Source organism: Amblyomma americanum, chromosome 3 (genome assembly GCF_052857255.1).
Source record: "Amblyomma americanum isolate KBUSLIRL-KWMA chromosome 3, ASM5285725v1, whole genome shotgun sequence".
Classification (NCBI taxonomy): Eukaryota; Metazoa; Arthropoda; class Arachnida; order Ixodida; family Ixodidae; genus Amblyomma; species Amblyomma americanum.
In genome coordinates this window covers 196119798-196139083 of record NC_135499.1, presented here as the reverse complement: position 1 = coordinate 196139083, position 19286 = coordinate 196119798, and the positions used below count along the sequence as shown (strand labels likewise).

At 45.0% G+C, this 19286-nt stretch overlaps 1 protein-coding gene across 1 annotated transcript in view; it reads left to right on the top strand.

Annotated features, from left to right (window-relative positions):
• Positions 1-19286, top strand: part of LOC144125803 (phosrestin-2-like) — a 252584-nt gene that overhangs the window by 219602 nt on the left and 13696 nt on the right. Inside the window, exons 5-7 of the mRNA XM_077659511.1 lie at positions 6676-6806; positions 9803-9947; positions 17522-17606. Coding sequence (XP_077515637.1) covers positions 6676-6806; positions 9803-9947; positions 17522-17606 — 361 coding nt within the window. The remainder of the gene's footprint in view (positions 1-6675; positions 6807-9802; positions 9948-17521; positions 17607-19286) is intronic.

Here is a 19286-nt window from a genome sequence, read left to right as displayed (position 1 = left end):
GACGACAGCGCGACAGCGCGACAGTGAGCAGACAGTTCGTACATCGATTCCAGGGGCGTAGGCAAAAGATCTCCCCCGGCGGCACCAAGATAATGTGTTTGGTGTCTCTTGCGTATGTCGATTTACTTTTATTTTTCCGGTCCCGCTGGTCGTTACAACTTAGAGATCTGCCTTTCCTGGCCTCAAGGAAAGAGCAGACTTGGTTGCTATGCACCATGTTTGCAGAAGCTATTCCAAACGCCCGTTATGATGCTTTAATCGTGCAGCTCACCTTAGAGTACGTGGCACAGGAAATGCTACCGAAGCGGAATAAAGCATTTTGCTGTAGGTGACGCTAAATTGTCTTCAAATGAACGTCATCTAAATAAAAGAAAAAGGAAACATAGGTTGAGCCATTCACTTGATAGGAACACGGCGTACGTGACACTGTTGGACGATATTATCCCGGGCGACCACAGCGGAAACTAGATTATTTAATTCAATCTTTACTGTAATATCTGAGGACTGATAAGACTAATATGATGACAATGAAATATTTTTACGTCGCAATTGTATTGAAGCCCCAGTAATTGAAAGCGAATCTTAATGTCATGGAATCTGATCAGATGCGATAAGGATTCGTAATAAGCATTTTTTCTTCAGCATTTCGAAAAGAGGTGCTTTGGAACTAAAAGTGGCCCCCTTTGTGTTGTCTTACAGGCTATTGCTAAGCAGTCATATTATACCTGTGAAAATCACCATATCAACGTAAACTGAAACCATTCCGTCGCATCGTATTTTTCGGCAAGAATGCCAAAGTACATCAATGTCAGTAATAATAATGCGAGTAAGTGTTATTTTAACTGAGTGCTTACTAAGATATTAAGATTTAGAAAATTAAAAAGTTTGGATATCCAATGAACAGATGTTTTCACCCAAAGAGAGCGTTATACTTGGTGCAATTAAAAAAAACGCCTACAGCGTTGATTATGCTGATTTAAACTGAATCATTTCGTAGCGAAAGTAAAGCATGCGTGAAAAAAAGCTTCCAGCCGCGATTTCTTTCCGTTCTTTGTTTTTGATCAGTGATCTTGCAACCAAAAATATGATTCCCCAAGAGACTAAAATAAGGCTTTGCAAAATTTAACTGCCTAAAGAGAAAACAATTTTGTTTTATTTTGTTAATATTGCATTCGTTGTTAAGATTTCCAAATATGCAGTCGTCTCATACAAACTAGTCAGCTCTAGGTTAACATTTTACAGTGAGAATCTAAGATTGCGGAAGAGACCTAGTTTTATTCTAAAGATCTTTTTTTCTTGTCTCAGATCACACTGCTTTCTCATGATGTCGTTGTGCCATCCATTCTATTCTTACCATCTAATTCTGTGCCGCTTTCGCAACGCTATGTTCACCCCTCATATTTGAGGCCATCATTTCGGTTTCGCGTACAAGTGACGTCAAATAAATCTTGCCTGAGGGCAGAGGTTGTAGCTCACGATTTCATTAAGAGCATCTTAAGAGTTGGAGTATTCGTTTTTCACCGCCTTCGCTGTGCCTTCCTTCATAAACTATACTTTTTTCTGACAATACCTCGAGAATATCAGACCAGCCCCTTCAGCAACCCATGATGAATTGTCGCGACGGCGTAGGTGGAAACATTGGCTGAAAGCATGGAGAAGCGTTGCTAATAAATGGTCGCCCTGCTACTTTATGTACAGCAGGACCCTGATTAAATACGACGAAACTTATAGAAGATTGATTTGGGTCTTCCGTTAGACTTTTCTCATTGATCTTCGGTGCATGAAGTCGAGAGTGTGACGGAATCCCGTCTGGCCGGGGGGATACATTTCAAAACAAAGAGACGCCGACCAGTAAAACGAAAAAATTGTATTGACGTTTCGGCGCCCAGAACGGGGGCCTTGTTCACAATGGAAACACACCAAGAGGGTTCGTCTTTTTAAAAGCTATAGTAATCGCCGTAAAGATCGCGCGTAAATCGGGTTAAGATTGCCCTCGTTACGATTAAGCGTGTGAGCCGTTGTCTGTATCACCAGGGACTCGAGATGAAGCCGTGATGTTGTCAGTTTCTCTTTTTCGATGATTTCGAAAAAGAGAAACTGACAACATCACGGCTTCATCTCGAGTCCCTGGTGATACAGACAACGGCTCACACGCTTAATCGTAACGAGGGCAATCTTAACCCGATTTACGCGCGATCTTTACGGCGATTACTATAGCTTTTAAAAAGACGAACCCTCTTGGTGTGTTTCCATTGTGAACAAGGCCCCCGTTCTGGGCGCCGAAACGTCAATACAATTTTTTCGTTTTACTGGTCGGCGTCTCTTTGTTTTGAAATGATCTTCGGTGCACACATTATTACAAACGAAACCATGACGATAATAAATTATCTTGCTTACTTCCGCGCCAAGAAGATAAATATAAAGCTGCGAGACGTAAAGTATCTTGCTACATCATAACTGTAAGCAGTTGGTAAAGTAAAAAAATCCAGATCAATGTTCCGGAAAATGTGTTCAAATCACACGTACTCCAAGGCCCTACATTTTACTTTCTCCTAGAAGTGTTTTCATGCCCGAATGGTATTTTCCTTCAGTGTTCCCATTTTCTGTCCCTTGCACACTAGTCTCTTTAAAAAAATGAAGTCAGCACATCAGGCTTGTTGAGGCATTCAAAACAAAAAGCGCATGGCTGCCTGGCTGCATATAGCCTTGCATTGTCCTAAACAAGCGGAACCCTACAAGGAAGTTTTTTAAATGCGCTTAAATGCACGCAACACTGAAAGCATTCTTTTTTTCTTGGACTTGCTTTCAGTGCCTTGCGGTGTTTCACTGGCTGCTCAAACCAGCCGTTTTATTCGTCGGAAGTCTGCGCGAATGGAAAAGCAGCTCCAGCAGGATTTGAACAGATACATTGAGCAGTCAGGTTTTCGGTGTCGAAAGGCATCGACGTACTTTTTTTCGGTAATTTATTTTGAGGTGTTTTTGAGAGGATTTTCTGCTTTTTTTTTCTGTCACTAACAAGTTTGCGCTGTCTGTTCAAAACTAACTGTACAGTCCTAGTAGCCTGAAGAGATAAACTAACTAGTTCTCGAATTTAAAAAAAGGGGTGTTGGGGGCTGTAAGCGATTGCCAGATCTCTTCTTCTGCAATGTCACTAACTTCGAAACATACGCTTCAGTGGTATCATGAACGTCTCTTTCAATGCGTGCAGATGAAAGCGACGGCCACTTTTGTGAACTGTCGAGTCTAGGCTGCTCGCTTTCCCATCCGAGTGGCGTGTTGAAACACGCAGTGCTAACTTTGCCTCATCCGGCGTCCATGTGCAGTGAAGCATCCTTTCACGGAGACGCGCTGGACGAGTGCACCGGTGGCAGTAATGGCCAGCGACGCATTAGGTTGCCTCATCGTTAATGGGCGTCACCAGTGCATCCGCCTTTACCGGCTGTTAAAAGCGATCTGTGCTTTCGTTCCACTACTCGTTTCGTTAAACTCTATATACGCGGCGGATTTGTCCTGGCGCCGTTTATTTTAACGCTGTCGCCGCTAGCAACTACAGTCTGCAACAGCAGTGATGCTAACATTGTTGTTTTCATTTATTTTCTGTTTGTTTCCTCTTAATTGTTCAGTCCTTGTTACCGCGTTCTCTCCTTCAAGTTTCTGGAGCGATAGAAATAATCGTGAAAGCTCACTTCTGCGATTACTGCAGGTCTTCCTTTAAAAATACGATGATCGTGAACTGATTCCACTGGCGAAACATATTTTAGAGTTTTTATCGATTCTAATCACGCAAAAAGTCTACCTATGTTCTGTTCTTGACCACACGCAATCCCAACAGGAAGGTGAAAATCGTAAATACACGCCGGTAGTAAGTATACCCATCTCTATGAAAGCGTCAGTATATTGCAACACAAGATTGTCCGTGGTGACGGCGTAGTACCCTAGACGAGATCAAAACGGGCAGCCTCACTGTTGCTCCTACGACGCAAGATGGATGCTAACGCTCGTAGTAAGAAAGGTGTCGACGTTCACTGCGTGTGGGTTGTTGATAGCCGCTCAGGTGGCACTGGTCGTATCCTGCACGCACTGACAACAGATCCGCTTTCGCTGCTCCTCTTTCTTCCCAGCATTGATTACACGAAGAGGTTCCGCGAACAGAGAAAACAGGTAATTGCGCAGGCGAGCTGGTGATGAGATTGAGGCACAAGCCCCATTGCGTGCCGTTCTACGCAGACATCTCACTATACGTCCGGGAGGTGGCTCCTGCCGCTGGATGTATCGCACCGACAGAGCACAATCGCAACGCGACGAGAAAGCGTTGACAAGATTGCTAATCCCACGTGTATTGCTTGCATTCTGTGTATTGTATTGTCTAGTGCTATTACCAAAGGTATTAATGCCCTCCTGTAAGGAAAGCGTATCACCCGGTATATTTTGTTTGTTTGTTTGCTTGTTTCTTTGTTTGGTTGTTTGGTTTTTGTTTTTGCTTACAAGTGTTTTGTTTTTGCTCGACGATGCACGAGAGATCCTCAAACGATGGGCGCTTTGTGTTGCTCAGACGATAATCCGCGGGGAATGGAACATGCTCCTTACGCTACGCTTCAGGGTCTTAAGTAGACCTCAAAGGAGCATTTGTTGTTATTAACTGCGTTTTTAAACGGTAATTTTTAATGCGCTACACTTATAGTGTACATTCCCCGCATTTAACTGTTGTGTGTTTTTTGTTTGTTTGTTTGTTTGAAGCCTATTTTGTGGCAGACTGCCCACCTGCCCATAGGGGTGTGCGTGTGTGCCACCTGCGACGGTGGGTACATTTCCAGGTATGTATGCCCGCCGTCGCAGGTGGCAGTTAAATTAATGATTCGTCGCGAGAGGTTTCTCGGAATGAGCAGCCTGGGTCTCACAAACCCACAAAGAGTAGCCTGGGTCTCACATAACAGCACCTACCATAGCAGCGAATTAGAGCACCACTTAACTGCTGCACCAGTGCTCCAGGAGAGGTATGAGGACTCCCAGGGATCTACAAATGTAATGCAGAGAATGACAAATTCCGAATACATGGTCATTAACCTATCATCGCTATCCAAACAACTTCCATCCGTAAACAATTGATCCGAGCACCGGAACTAAAGTGCTAAAGCACCTAATTCGCATTTGTCTTGCCTTGATCAATAGTCTTTTTTTTTCTTCAACGCGTTCATCGTGAGCCTGCTAGTGGAAAGCAGGCCAGAAGCGATGTGAATTCTTACCATATTCCAGCCATGCTGAGGTGCTATCCATTTATGAAGAAGTTGGGGAAGTTACTGTGCAGTTAAAGAGGTGTCGTCATATAGTCTTGCAAAATCTTGCACCTTCTTGCAGAGTGTCGCATTTCTAGAAAAGCCTCCCAGATGAAGACAAGTCCTCTTGTCGAAACGTTGGCTAAGCACACTGAGCCTCCCTGCTCAACCCTTGTTCACTTTGTTTTGTATTGTAAAGTCTGCCTGAGATTTTTTAATGTTTTGTTTCGACACATGTTTATGTTGAATTTTATATTGAGCTCATTAGTGGCAGCATGCGCTAGGCAGAGCTAGCGCGCTGTACAAGTAAAACAGGGAAAGAGATCCCTTGAAAATCTCAGTGAAGAGACGACGCCAATGGCGGTGCGCACGCAACTAAGCTCGTGGTATTATATTTCTGTAAAGGTACGGGCAGTTTGAAGGTAGCAGTTAAATCTATTCTTATGTGTCGAACCTAAAAAATACTATAAAGGTCATTCTTCAAGAGGAAGCTGCTTGGATGGAAGTAGAAAGGATGCTTTTCACCGATACTTACAAAGAATCAACGACACCATGCTAATGGGGTAACACTCATATCTCTGGGCCTATATGTGGCCAAGTGACAACTATAACCCTTATTAACCATTTCGAGTCTCATTCAACTTCCTGCCACAAATTACGCGGTGTTCTTTTTCAGCAAAGTTTGGAAGGGAGAGAATAATTGTCGGTATTGTCACAGCTTTATATAGTCTGTATACCTTGGTGCGCAGTGTAGCACACTGCTACTGAGTCTACGTACACATGACTGTCAAGACAAAGAATTTCTCCTGATTTTTTTTTTCTCTGAGCGCTTGCAGGTAGACACTCAGTGCCCTTTTCTTTCATGTAGCGAACAGCGCGATCATAAACACTCACAGTTGGATGAAGAACGAGACAAACGCAGCTCTGCTGTTTGTGTCTCAGATTGTGCTGTTCGCTTCATGATGCTTCATTACCAACTATCCCACCGAAATGTCTTAACGCTTTTCTTTTTAGGGTAACCGACTGTTCAAAGCTTCCCAACGTTTACTATTGTCTTCGTGTAACCGTACACATTTTTTATTTTGTTTTCTTCGCATGATTGTATCCAATGACGTTGCACCAACAGAGAAGCCCCCTGGCGCTACATCAGAGTTCACTAACCCTCATTTTGATAATACAAGCTGCCCGATAGAGCAGAAAAAGCACCACAATTTACGAAATGGCAGAAGGGGGTCACTGCATTTTTCTGCATGGTTCTACATTGTTACGAGGAGAAACGCCCAGCGCCGCATTTAACCATGACAAATGTTGGGCGGGGCCGGTGATAACTGAGGGTTGTGCCATCCCCCACCGGCCACCAGGTGTGTGACGACGACGCGTGATCTCGTTACGTCACTCGCAGTTTCCCCGCGACGCGCCAGTGTCGACGGTGATGCAGCGGCTGACTCCGGAGTCCGGTGACACGTGTGGTGTGCGATACCTGGTGCGATGTTACACACTGCTGGACGAAGAGGAGGCGCCGGCGCAGAGCAAGTGAGCCACCACTCGAACATGTCCTTATTTTACTCTGGGGTAATCCCGGTGCCTGCTCTGAAGCCGTATGTCGTCACCAGTAACAGCCCCGTATAGTTAGTTAGTGGGCAGTGTAAATGTTATCCTGTTAGGCCAAGGAGCGGCCGTTGTTGAACAAGGTGTCCTGCTCGGTCACTCGACTCACCTGGACAGGGAGCAAGTGTTAGTACAGTTATTGCTGTCCGTTCTTCGCCCTGTAACAAGGCGAAAAGGCTGAGGCTCTTTAACGTCAACTTTTCCCGCCTCCAGTGGTTTAACCGGTGGTGGAGTCAGCCTAGCGTTTTACACTGTACAGAGCATAAAGCGAAGGCAGGTTGAATGGGAAACAGTGAAAGAAAACTCAGCCGTGTGTTGCATTCCTGCCAATGGCTTTCTTGTGGAAAGATGCAACAGTGCGTCATAGCCGTCTCATCTATATACGTTTAATGCTGCCGATATTAAAATTTCAGCGTAGTCTTTGGAATCTCTGACATTTAAGTTATTTTGTAGATATCCGCTATGGCGTCTCATAACAGCCAGTCTCAGATTTCCTTTCTCGCTCTTCGTAGGCCTTCCTCCTCAAGTTTTTAACTGTTCGCATGGGACCCTGAGCACTAATAATGAAGCTTCGGGCATACCTCTCAGGCACGGAGCGATTTATAAGATAGTAAAAACATTTATAAGACGTAAAAACGTCCACAAAATCCGACAGTTCAAAGCGCGAAGTAAAGCGATGTAGAGTTTCACAGAGCAGAGCGTCTTCGAAATTTGAAAGCCGCCCCCCAAAAAACTCTGCCCTGTTTTGCCGCAGCAGTTTTAAAAACACAAAGAACGTGGCTAGTATATATCTAATCCGATTTCCCTGTTTACAATTCGAATAGGCTTTTTATATTTTTTTATTAAGTCTCTCAATCTAGTTGAAAACAAGCAAGTGAACCGCCAGTTACAAGGATAGAAAATTATACTTAACATAGGCCAGGGGCGTTTCCCAACGCCTTTTCATGACTCGCAAGACGTAAACGTGTGGAGAAGTTGCTCGAGCTATTCGTCACACTACTTTATTTCATGTTAGTCCATTTGTGGCCCTCGCCCATGTATTCCAGCTCGAGTGCTTAAGAAGACGGTTTTTCATTTATTCCTCTCGCCAAACCCTGCAGTCGCTAAAACAGCTACATTAGTTGATGCACCCACTGCCAACAGCACAAAAAGAATACGTGGGCTAAAACTCTAAGCACAAAAAGCTGGGTGCACGTGTGGCATTGCCGTTGCGCGGAAGCCTCTTCATGTATTTTTGCTATTAGTTCTGTCACTTCCTTTTCTCCACTTCTTTTTCTTTATTGATTTTCGCTGCGCCAATGCATTAGAGCCAAAAAATAGCGTCAAAATGCTGCCTTTGGGCTAAACCAGGACGCAAACAGGTAATAGGATCGTTTTATAAACCTTGAAGCGAAAGAAAACGAATACAAATTTTAATATGTGCAAGAATCCTACTGTAGGCTGTAAGAAAAAATAGGAAAACAAGATCGACGAAGCCTGGCATGGTTTGAGATCTCCTATCTCATATTTAACATTTTTTTCTTCCTCTGTTTTTCAACCGCTCTTACACAGATGTCTCTCCTCCAACTCCGAAAGTCAGGACCGGTAATGCAATTCTTTTATGTCATTTCGGTGTATATCGCGGGAGCCCGTTGTATGATTCGTGTCGTGTCTCCCGAAAATTGTCTGCATTCTTGCTTCGTTCGCAAATTAGTCCGTCCGTCACTGACAGTTTTTTTTCTTGTCTTTTTTTTCTGTATCCAAATACTGGGCTTGAATTTTGCTTTCTTTAAAATCTGCTACTGTGTTACCAAACAAGAGGACATCCAACTGCAAGGAAAGATATAAATAAGTGCTGAAGTTTTGTCTCATGGGGAAACATGTTTAGGACTACTGCGCACGCTACGGTTAATTTTGACGTTTAGTTCGTTTATTTTCAGAAAAGGCGACTAGAAGATCACAGAAGTGCCAGAATTTTCTAGCTAGAAATTCCTAGAGAAGAAGCAAAAGCCAGAAAGATGATGATGATGATGATGATGATGATGATGATGATGATGATGATGATGATGATGATGATGATGATTGAGAGTCTCCAAGGTTTGTAAAGCTCACCCAGTTGCTGCACAAGCAAGTGTGTGCGTGAAAGAGCCCCTAATGTGAGGAGAAGCATGCCTCTGGCCGGCTACTCACAACGTAAGGGAGCTAGAGTGGGAAAGTAGAAGGGTATGATACAGTAGTACAATAAGCTGAACAAGCATTGTCCAAGGCGCTGTCAGGTAAAAACAGGTGCTCAAAACACACTTTTGTGGGGGTGACACACACAAATGTCTTACAAATTACCCCCAAGAGGGGCGTTCAGGCCAGTTCAGCACAAAAACTATAGGACCTCCTGCGCGACGCATAATTCACCGCCGTCCGTTCGGGTTCCAGCCCCTTAGAGAGTGCTGCCTCCTAAATCCCAAAGCTAGGGCATACGCACACAGGGCCTGAAATATTTCTCCAGTTTATTTCTTAAAAAAAGTCAACGCTATGCTCACGTCCATACATGAGAGGGTATCCTGGATTATATTTGAAGCCAAACCGCGTCCATTTGTTAGAGCTTCCTGACCCTATGGGACCAAAAGCGAACTCCTTAGCCGTAAATCCGCGCCCAGCCTAATGGCAATCAGGTTGAAATATTTCCCCTAAAATTTATTGAGATTTACGTTAAGTATAACAGCAATTAGAACGTCAGTTCTGTACTATGCAGACGCTATATCTCCGTAAGTACGGGCCAGCTTATATTCTGCGTTGATTGTTCTCCTTTCCTAATCTCTCTTCTCATTACGCCTTGAGAGGACCGCAGCTTGAGCTTCCGCAATATGAACTAGCGCTGTCGTCCAATGCATGCAAGAACAGGCTACGCCTTCTCGTTGCAACCACCGGCTTTGTCCCCCTCGCAGAAGCTGCGTGAACATCAGCATCCGCAAGGTGCAGTTCGCCACCACGCCGCGCCCCATAAGTCTGGGCCCGCGGACGGCGTCGTTGACCAAGGACTTCCCACTGAACGCCGGCAAGCTCGTGGTCGAGGCCAGCCTCGAGAAAGAGGTCAGTACTAGGACACTCGGCGCTGTCACTTGCGGATTCGCGCAACAGCGATTGGTGACGTATTTATGAGCACCCTCGAGGAACGCTGTTTACCCGTCAATGGGCAATCGTCGTCGACATGCGAGGAGAGCTGTGCAGGAAGCCCAGCCGAGGAACAAGAATGCGAAGAGTCATAATTAAAAACAGAGGAGGGAGCGAAAGGTTAAAGGCAGAAACGAGCGTTGAATCTTCCGCCTGTTATTCTGCGCACTCAGGCTGCGTGTGCATCCCTTGCAAAAATTTCTTTAGACACTCTATAGATTGGGCATAAACTTCCATCTATTAAGTCTATAAACTTTCTAAGGACAAGCCCTAGAGAAGTCTATAGGCAATACAAATCCTCTAGACAGTCTATAGACAATATATAGATTTATTTTCATACACTTTTAATAGACTTTTATCTATAGACTATGAATAAACAAAAATAAATATCCTTAGGAAGGCAATAGAGTATAAAGGAAAAGTATAAACTGTCTATAAACCATTTTTAAATGGGTGGCCATTGTACGTAGCGAGTTCAGAAACGCAAGCTCTCAACGGCATTAACGCTCTATTTGACTTGCTAGGCTGCCGGCGAAGCGGTTTCGTTCTTACTTCAGCTGTCGAATCGGCTGCTTTGTGCAGGCTGCGGGCGTTCTGAAATTTTAAAGTGTCTGTCTTTTTTTTACTTTAGAGCACGCGTATGCAGGCACGCGCATGGATATGCACGTTGTCAACATGTGAAGCGCGATGAGAGCGCATAGTTTTCTATGTTTACAATGTGTGAGGGTTTCGAAACTTTCAATCGCTCTTTTCTCGACGAATCAGCCATTTTTACTTGCGGAAAAAACAGTCGGTAGTGTTTTCGGTGAATAATCTCTCCGTCGTGATTAGATTTTTCATTTCCTTTTAGTGTCTCTTTAGAGAGCCGCTTCTTCACCCGACCGACCGACATTATTGCAACCCACAACGCCGCACCTGCGAGCCATTCGCACCTTTCATCACCGAGCAGCAAAAGCGAGGAGACATACTCTATGAAATAGCGGCCACCTTGCAACAGCTGGGACGTTAAGTCCATCGGCGGCGGCAGCGCTTCGCAATCAGCGACGCCTTCACGGCTCATCATGAGTGAAGACATGCGCGCGCGCAGGCTTTGGTGCGGGGTGCTTTGGCGAGCTCGGCGCCTAGGAACTGGATGGACAGTCGTCTAAGGACGAGAGTTCCCTTAATTGTCCTAGCTCAAGCGCGCAACCACAATTTACACGCGCGAGCGCGTCCGCGCGCTAATACCTCCGGCATATGAGCAAGCAAAAAACCGCATTCGTTAGCACCGAGAAGTGTGCAACATTGTGGAAGCTATGTAGCTGGCGTCGGCAACTTACGGTAGAACGCGTCCAATTCTAAAGAGCTGGCTGCGACTGGCTGGGGCCCTCACGCTCTTGGCACAGGTTAGCCAATCATAGATGTGATACGCAAAGCAACGGCCAATCACGGTGCGTTCTCATTTGTCGACAGTCGGGAATTGGGGCCCCTGGCTGGCTGCTGTCAGCTCTACGCCTTCCACAGTGCTGCACGGCAGTACTCGCGACGCCGAGTACATGAGCGCGGAATGGGCTCCGTCTCCTTGGGAGGAGCGCGTGCGTCTCGTTCAGGGTGAAGAAGCACTGCGCTGATTGCGGAGAACGCGGCACTGGCGGGCTTTTGACTCGATTAGCGTTCCCGCGAAAAGTGCGGCGCGCTCCTACTACGGTGCCACGCCGAATCGCTTCGGCGGCCAACACTGCGCGCGTGCGCGCCACCAAATGGAAATGAATGCCTCCCCACGGCTGGGACGAAATGGGCCCACCTCAGAGAGGAAGGGAGAGAGAGAGAGAGAGCGTAGTGTCCTGCCATGAGACGGACAACGGCCCCGACCGAGGCCCAATTGCGACGGCACCCGCCGAGCGCCGTTACTAGCGCTACTGAGCACGTGGCGTGCTTCTTGCTTGCGCTTTTGTATGGTAGGCCGCGCAGAAGCCTGTAAACTTCGCAGCATTTCCTTGCGTCGCGCGGAGCGCCCGAAAAAAAATTCGTCTCGCTGAATGTGTCCTCCCATCGCGCGCACTGACCTCCGCCCCCCCCCCCCCCCCCCCTGCTCATTTGCACATCTAAAGAATTGTGTAAATAATTTACGTGCCTCTGGCTTGGTAGAGTGTGTAGCTGTTGTCCTCACGCCCTCTTTTCTGTCTTCTTTTTTCCTCTTCCCGCGTATGAGCGCCTTTGAAAGCACGAAGCCGCGGCCGGAGTGCAGCCGTTTGCTGGCCTCCGCCCGCGGCGCGCGTTCGACGCCTGCTACTGGCGGCCCCCAGAGGTCGCTGGGCGCAAAGCGAGGCTGGCTCCCGGAGGCAGGGAGGAACTCTTGAAGCACGAAAATCGCCGCGGCCTTTTTGGTGGCGCTCGTGAATTAACGAGTGTGCGTGCGTGTGAGGGAGCGACGCTGGTGACACGCGCAAGCGAGGACGTTGGCCTCGCTATAGCCGAGTGCGTTTTCCTCTCGCAACTATTCACCGGACCGTTATGTGGAGACCGGGTGCTTACTTTTAAGTGAAGTTTTCGCATCAGCATCGACCGATGTAAGCAGAAAAGATGAATGTGTACCGCGCGTTTCTGATTATACGATGCAGATTTTTCTTTTGAAATCCTTGCAAGATATGTCGGTGCGGCATGTACATGAGTTATACGGCGAGGCGTTTATTGTTTTAGTAATACAGCGCAATTAAAAGACAACTGATTAGCTAAAATATCTAATCAACCTTTCATTTTTTGTTTTAGAAAAGAAATTATACTGCGAAATTTAAAACCCTCAACATCGGAAGTGAGCTCTTTTTAAAATTTCCGAGTCTTCAACGTCAGTCGATATATCGAACGCGAAAAATATATTTTCGAACACACTCTCAGTTGGCTTTCGCACGTTGCAAATTCATCAAATGGCGCTGCCCACGGTGTCGCCACGGAAACAGAGTCAACATCTTCTACATCATGTTACACATGAAATGCATCAGTATTTTCTGCATTAAAAATTCTAGCGACACTATTGCCGCACTATGATGGAAAGGAAAGCCAACGTAACGAGTTTTCAAATGCGGGTTGTTCACCTTCGATATCTCGAATCACTGTGCCGTTTCCGACATTTTGAAATATTGATCTCATCTGCGATGTTGAGAGCCTTCAATGTCGCAGTATAACCTTGGGTCTTATGATCAAAACTGAGAAAATTTGATTAGTTAACTAACTTAATTAAATTGATTTGGTTACTTGATCAATTTATTTCATTTTATTTTATTTATTATATTTTAATGATTAATCAATTTATTAATTCACGCAATAACAGACGCCTCAATAATCTCCGCATAATCGACCAGTCCAACTGCACAGACCGCACCGTAGCCTCTTTCACGGCTTTTACATGCACAGCTTTTGCGAACGCCGCAACCTTATAATGAAGCTCATTTCTCTTTTGCATTTTAGTCCTGCGGTTATCTACATATTCGGAGCCTGTGCCCCACGGCGAGTCATGGAAAAGTTTAAGCCAGCAGGTTTTGATAAACTTCGCCCTGGGAATTTGTACTCAAATTTTGACATAATCAAACATGTACTTTTAATGATATTGAACGGAATTTTCGAAACAAGTATAATGTCCAAAGGAATGAAAATATCAATAGTTTGGCCTATTGAAAGAAAAGAGACTGTGCAAATTAAGACCAATCGCGACATTATCTACAATAGCGCACAAAATAGAAAAGTACGTGGTCTTAGTAATGCAATCATTCTGCGAAATTGTTCTCTGAATAAATTGGCGCATTCTGGGCTCACAAAGAATCTAATGACAATTTATGTGCTAGAGGAATTCTCTGATTATATTAGTACATCAATGGAAAGCAATAATATGGTATCAGCTTTATTTTTAGACTTAAGAAAAGCGTCCGGCAACACAATTTGTTACTAAAGAAGTTAAAAATCCTAAGATTCATAGCTCAGTTTTATCATTTTTTAAAATTATTTTCCTGAACTACAGTGCGCCAAATTAGAGGATATTTACTCTGAACTCAAATTATTAAAGTGTGGTGTACCCCCAAGGAAGCGCACTGGGACCAACTATTTAATATATATGTTTCCGATCTCAGTCTGCTACCACTGAAATAATTTTTTTTCCAATGCGCCTATGACGCTGCGATAGCGCTTGAAATCCGTGACCATAACATGGGATCTCAAATGTTCCAGCAGGACATTTCAACCATTGTAGATTGGTTCGCACACAATTCAGTTTTCATAAATCACCAAAAAATTAATCTGCTTCAGTAATCTTCATAATGCGCTTTCTTTGAATACAAAGATATATTTGCATACGTAGAATTGTAATGCATGCATTTTCCAACCATTACGGTTTGAGCCAGTGGCTAAGTATGTTAGGAATTTTTTTAGACCAGCACCTTACCTGGAATAATCATGTGTGTGTTTACGGGAAGCTAAAGGCAGTCGCATCCATGATGTATAGTCTTCGGGCGAAAACTCCTATCAACGTAAGAATTACTATATATAGGTCATTAGCAGAATCAGCAATTCCATCTGGGATCGCATTACACGACACATGTTCTGACCATTAACAGCAAGCTGTTAATCGCATAGTCAGAATAACTGTCAACAGTACAATCTGTGCAACGGAACTGGAACAAGCAGATAGACAAGAAAAGTAGAGTGTTCTGGGTATACTTCCAGTACAGGAGATTTTCAAGTATACTATGCTGACATGCTATATTCAAGTGCTTCTGAAGAATTGGTAACAAAAACTGTAACATTGATAAAAACTGAATATTTTGCCAAACCGCGAGTTTTTACCAACTATAGAAAGATATCTAGAAATTAATATGTACCTGAGATTTTTAATCAACTTAGGGAAACTCTGTGTGACTTAAAATCACGATGTAAAACGATGAAAGAATTAAGAAAATGTTGTTCAACCTTTATGAGTAACGTATCAGTGCTTTTTTTTTTAATTCACTGAACAGGAAACTTTCTGTTTTTCCTTTTGTTTTGAAGTTATTTTCATTGAAATTGTATATTTTATATGACTGTATAAAGCTTCTTATCCCACTCTAAACATGTTTAACATGCTGCCTGGTCTACAAATAAGCACTATGTGCTTTGAATGGCCACAAGGCATTTTGTTCAATTTAGTATGAATAAACATGGATATAATTTGATTTGATTTGCTGCGATATCGCCGTGTAGAGGCGTAGCGAGCAACTTGTAGCGACACCTTGAAGAGCTATTCGTGTCATACATTTATTAGCAAGCTTACTTTACTCGACTGTAGAGGAAGCTAAACTTATTAGGCTGCAGCATTGTGCCGAAGGTATGCAAAATTAACTCTATTATCGTGACCCCGTCCTATTCGCACAGTGTTAACTTTCCTCGAAATAGACCAACTAGCCCGCAAGAACGTTCTACTGAAGCACATTTCTTCTACCCTGGCCTACGTTTTGTGCAACTGTGCCCGTGGTGCTGTATCCCTTTCTTTTCCTATTGTCCTCGTCCTGTTCGCGCAGTCTTAACTTCCTTCAAGGCTGCATTAATGACACAACATTTCTCCCAGGCGAAAAGCAGAAAAAAAAACGGTGCCACATTTTTGTTAGGCAAATATTCACAAGGTGTGAACACTAGCGCTATTACCTCTAGCTACGCTTCGGTGCGACGACATTACGGTAGTTCTTATATAGGTGTGTGTCAAGCTAAATGCGTCTCTCATTTGACGGCAAAAAAAGCACCGCAAAACACTCCCAAGACCCCGAGGGACGGTGGCCGCGTACTCATCAAATCCGTAAAACATCTCCGCTTTTTATTTTTTTTTTTCTCGAGGTCGTAGCGTGTTCGCCGCACGTAAGGAAGCCGGGAGCCAAAAAAAAAAATTCGAAAAAGGCGCGGTTGATCATTTCCCATCGCTGAGGTGCGCAAGTATAGAGGGCGCCACAATTAGGCGCGGCAGGTCCCGCCTGTGTACAGCCGTCGCCTAGCGACCGCATTCCGCACCTAATGGAAGGAGGCCCCTCCCTTCTACGACCGTTTGCGGAGCCGCGATAATGAATGCAGCGTGTTCTTCGGCCTCTGTGTTATGCTTTCCCGGCTTGTAGCGCATTCACACACTTTTTATATTTTTTTATCTCGCTGACTTACGCTCTTATGCCTTAATGACGAACTCTAACGATCCTTTCATTTCGACCCGCTGACGACGTTTGCTGCCTGGTCTTTTTTACCGACTACGCGGCACGGGATACTGAGCTTTCCAGGACGTATCAATAAAGATTCGCCGCGACTAAACGCACACGTAATAGCAGCAAGTATGAGAACTCGCTGCGATAGGGACACGAAGGACATTGATACTGAGCAACTTTAACGCATGGTAGGAAATTTCGTGCGGGGCATTTAGGTGTCGGCGCAAAATTTTCCGTAAGACCGGAAGGAGGGCCCGAAAACTGTCCATGAGAGCTAACGAGGAGACGCGTATTAGCGATGCACACGCGTATTCGTATAACCGGATCAAAACCGCGTTTGTGTCGCGCATTAGGATAATCTTCTCGCACGCACACGCCGCACGCACTTTTTTTTTTCTTTCCCTCTTCGTCGTGCTGATGATTACCACCACTGCGCGCGCGGCTAATGCAGCGGCAAGGCTGTCGCGACGTCGCCAGCCGCGTCATTCCGGACTCGTGCAATATGTGCGGTCAAATTGAGCCGCTAAGGTGATCGGGTTTTCGGCGCGGTTTCATTGACTCGATAACGAGAAGCGTGTTTTTTGAGCACTAACTTTGCTATTTCTGTTAAAGTGAATGGATAAATTTAGCTCTGCCGCTGCTGTTCTTTTTAAGTCGGCATAAGCCAGGCAACTGTGCTCAATATATGGCCGGAGGATAAGTACAAACATTGTTCTATCGCTCTACTCTGTTTTTTTTTTTGCGAATGCAGATCATCAAAGGAATGCAAATGTCGTCTGAAAGCCTCTTGACAAATTTTGTATTGCTTCCGGTGCAACTTGACTCACCGGTTGCAAACTGGTTGTCAGATTTTTTTGCGCGTTACTTCAATCGAGCTTGCACTGCCTGCTGAGCACCTTTTGCAAGTTTCCAGCTCGTTGCATGGGTTACGTTGGGATTTAGTGAGCAAATTTTGCAACAGATAGCAATTTATAAATTTTTTCCGTTTACATGAATTCGACAGAAGTGGAGTCTCCTTTTTGAAGAAAAGTGTAAAAGTAATGAGGAAGAGGGCAGAGGACGAGTTGCGCCCATTTTTCTCAAAACTGGCTCTTCCTCTCGAATAGTTGACTTGACCCGCACTCTGTCGAATTCATGATAACACTGGTTGATAACCTGAAATCTTTGAGCACATAATCAACCATAACAATGAATTGTCATCTACTATCTGCTCAAGAGGAAATATAACGAAGATTCTTATCACTAAAGCAGATGCCCGATGTATTGAATGTTCGCTACAACAGTTTGTTTTCTTTTTGCTTTTCTCAGCTGTACCTCCACGGGGAAGAGATCGTCGTCAAAGTGAACGTCCAGAATCTGTCGCAAAAGACGGTGAAACACATCAAAGTCTCCAGTAAGTGTATACCTCCCTAGACTCTGATATAATGGCCCCAAGTGAATGCTTGATCTAACTTCAATACGGCGGGATGACTGCCAGCACCTCCCCTCTTTTCGCGAGGTTCGCGGAATTGTTCATCGTAAGCGTGTCGATGTTAAGAGCACGAAACATGCTTACCCCGATCAAAAACTAAGGTGTTGATAAATATATTAATGCGATAGCATTATAGTTGTTGTCACACCGAAACCCCGCCTAAGTTTGCTGTCACAAAATTCGCTGATTGATCGAAAGAGGTCACGTGACCTTGTGACGTCATACCGACCTAGCCTGAGTGGTCGGGACAGGTCACGCGACCTCGTGACGTCATCACAGCCTGCCCATTGTCGCAGGTGGCAACCTGGCCATCGGGCTGCGAGAAACCTGCCCACCGTGGCAGGCGGCACTTGAATTAGTGATTGGTGGAGAGAGGTCACGCCACCTTGTAACGTCATCGCAACCTTCCCAGCGGGGCTGTGAGCAGCCTAGGTAGAGAATCTAAATCAAAAATGAGAAAACAATGGGACATATGGAAGTTTCGGCACCGTAACAGCAAAGCGGATACTTTCTACTGCAGTTAGCAATCTCAGATGGATGTTGCTGGACCGCCAATTGCAAATAAACTAACGTAAACACACGCAGAAGTTGCACCTGAAGCTGCGACAATAATGAAACCGAACGCTATCACATTCCACTCTTAACGTGACTTAAAGGGGCCATGACAGCCTATTTTCACGCATACCCTGCTTATCGTCTTTAATTCCCAACAGGTTAAATTACAATTCCCGAATTGTCTGTTGATTCTGTGCGCCAAATATTTTTAAAACGAATTTTTTTCGTTTCTTCTGCAAACTGCTTGCTGGTCGGGCAACCTCTGTTCGCTGACGTAACGAGGGCATACACGCCACGCGTCGTCAGCTGCGAGCTGTGGAGGTGCTTGCATGCACACCGTAGACAGCGGTCGCTCGAAAAATTTTTTTTCATTTAGCTTAGCGAAACAAAATGCATTTTCCGTGTTCTCTTTTGGGAAGCCTTCAACTGAGTACGCGAGCTGAGTGATCCTTGGGAAAGCGGACTTGCTCGTGGCGCCCGTTTTCCGATTGTTGAGGAAAAAAAAATCGATGGACCCGTGCTTTATTATTTACGCTTAGAAACATGCGGTTCGTATGTTATGAGTGTGGTCTCTTTTGAGCAGTCAAGTGCTCCCGTGTGTGAAAATCGGCACGTGCCATGCATGCCTTCACCGATGTGCGCCGTGAAAGCCGCGGCGTTTTGTAGCTTGCTACCAAGTTCTTGTCCGCTATTCATCGGCTCGATAATTAAACTCAAATTGTTTAAAAGTGGCACTAGAGTAACCTTGAGGCACGAAAGGAGCAGGGAAAGTGCCGAGTGCACCGATGAATAGTCGCCGCCGTCTAAATGAGTGCTTCGAAATAATAGTACAGCATTTAGCATTTTTCTGTGCGTGCGCATTGTGCCCCAGGAATGCGACGATCACGACAACTGCAGCCCCGCGCTGAAGTTGTTTATATGGCTGTGCGCAAACAGTACTGCTCGTTTGCGTGGCATAAAACGCAAGGTGGGTTCTCCTTATCCTAAATATTACGTACTCTTGCTAACAAATTTCACTTTTACTCATTTACACACCATGATAACACT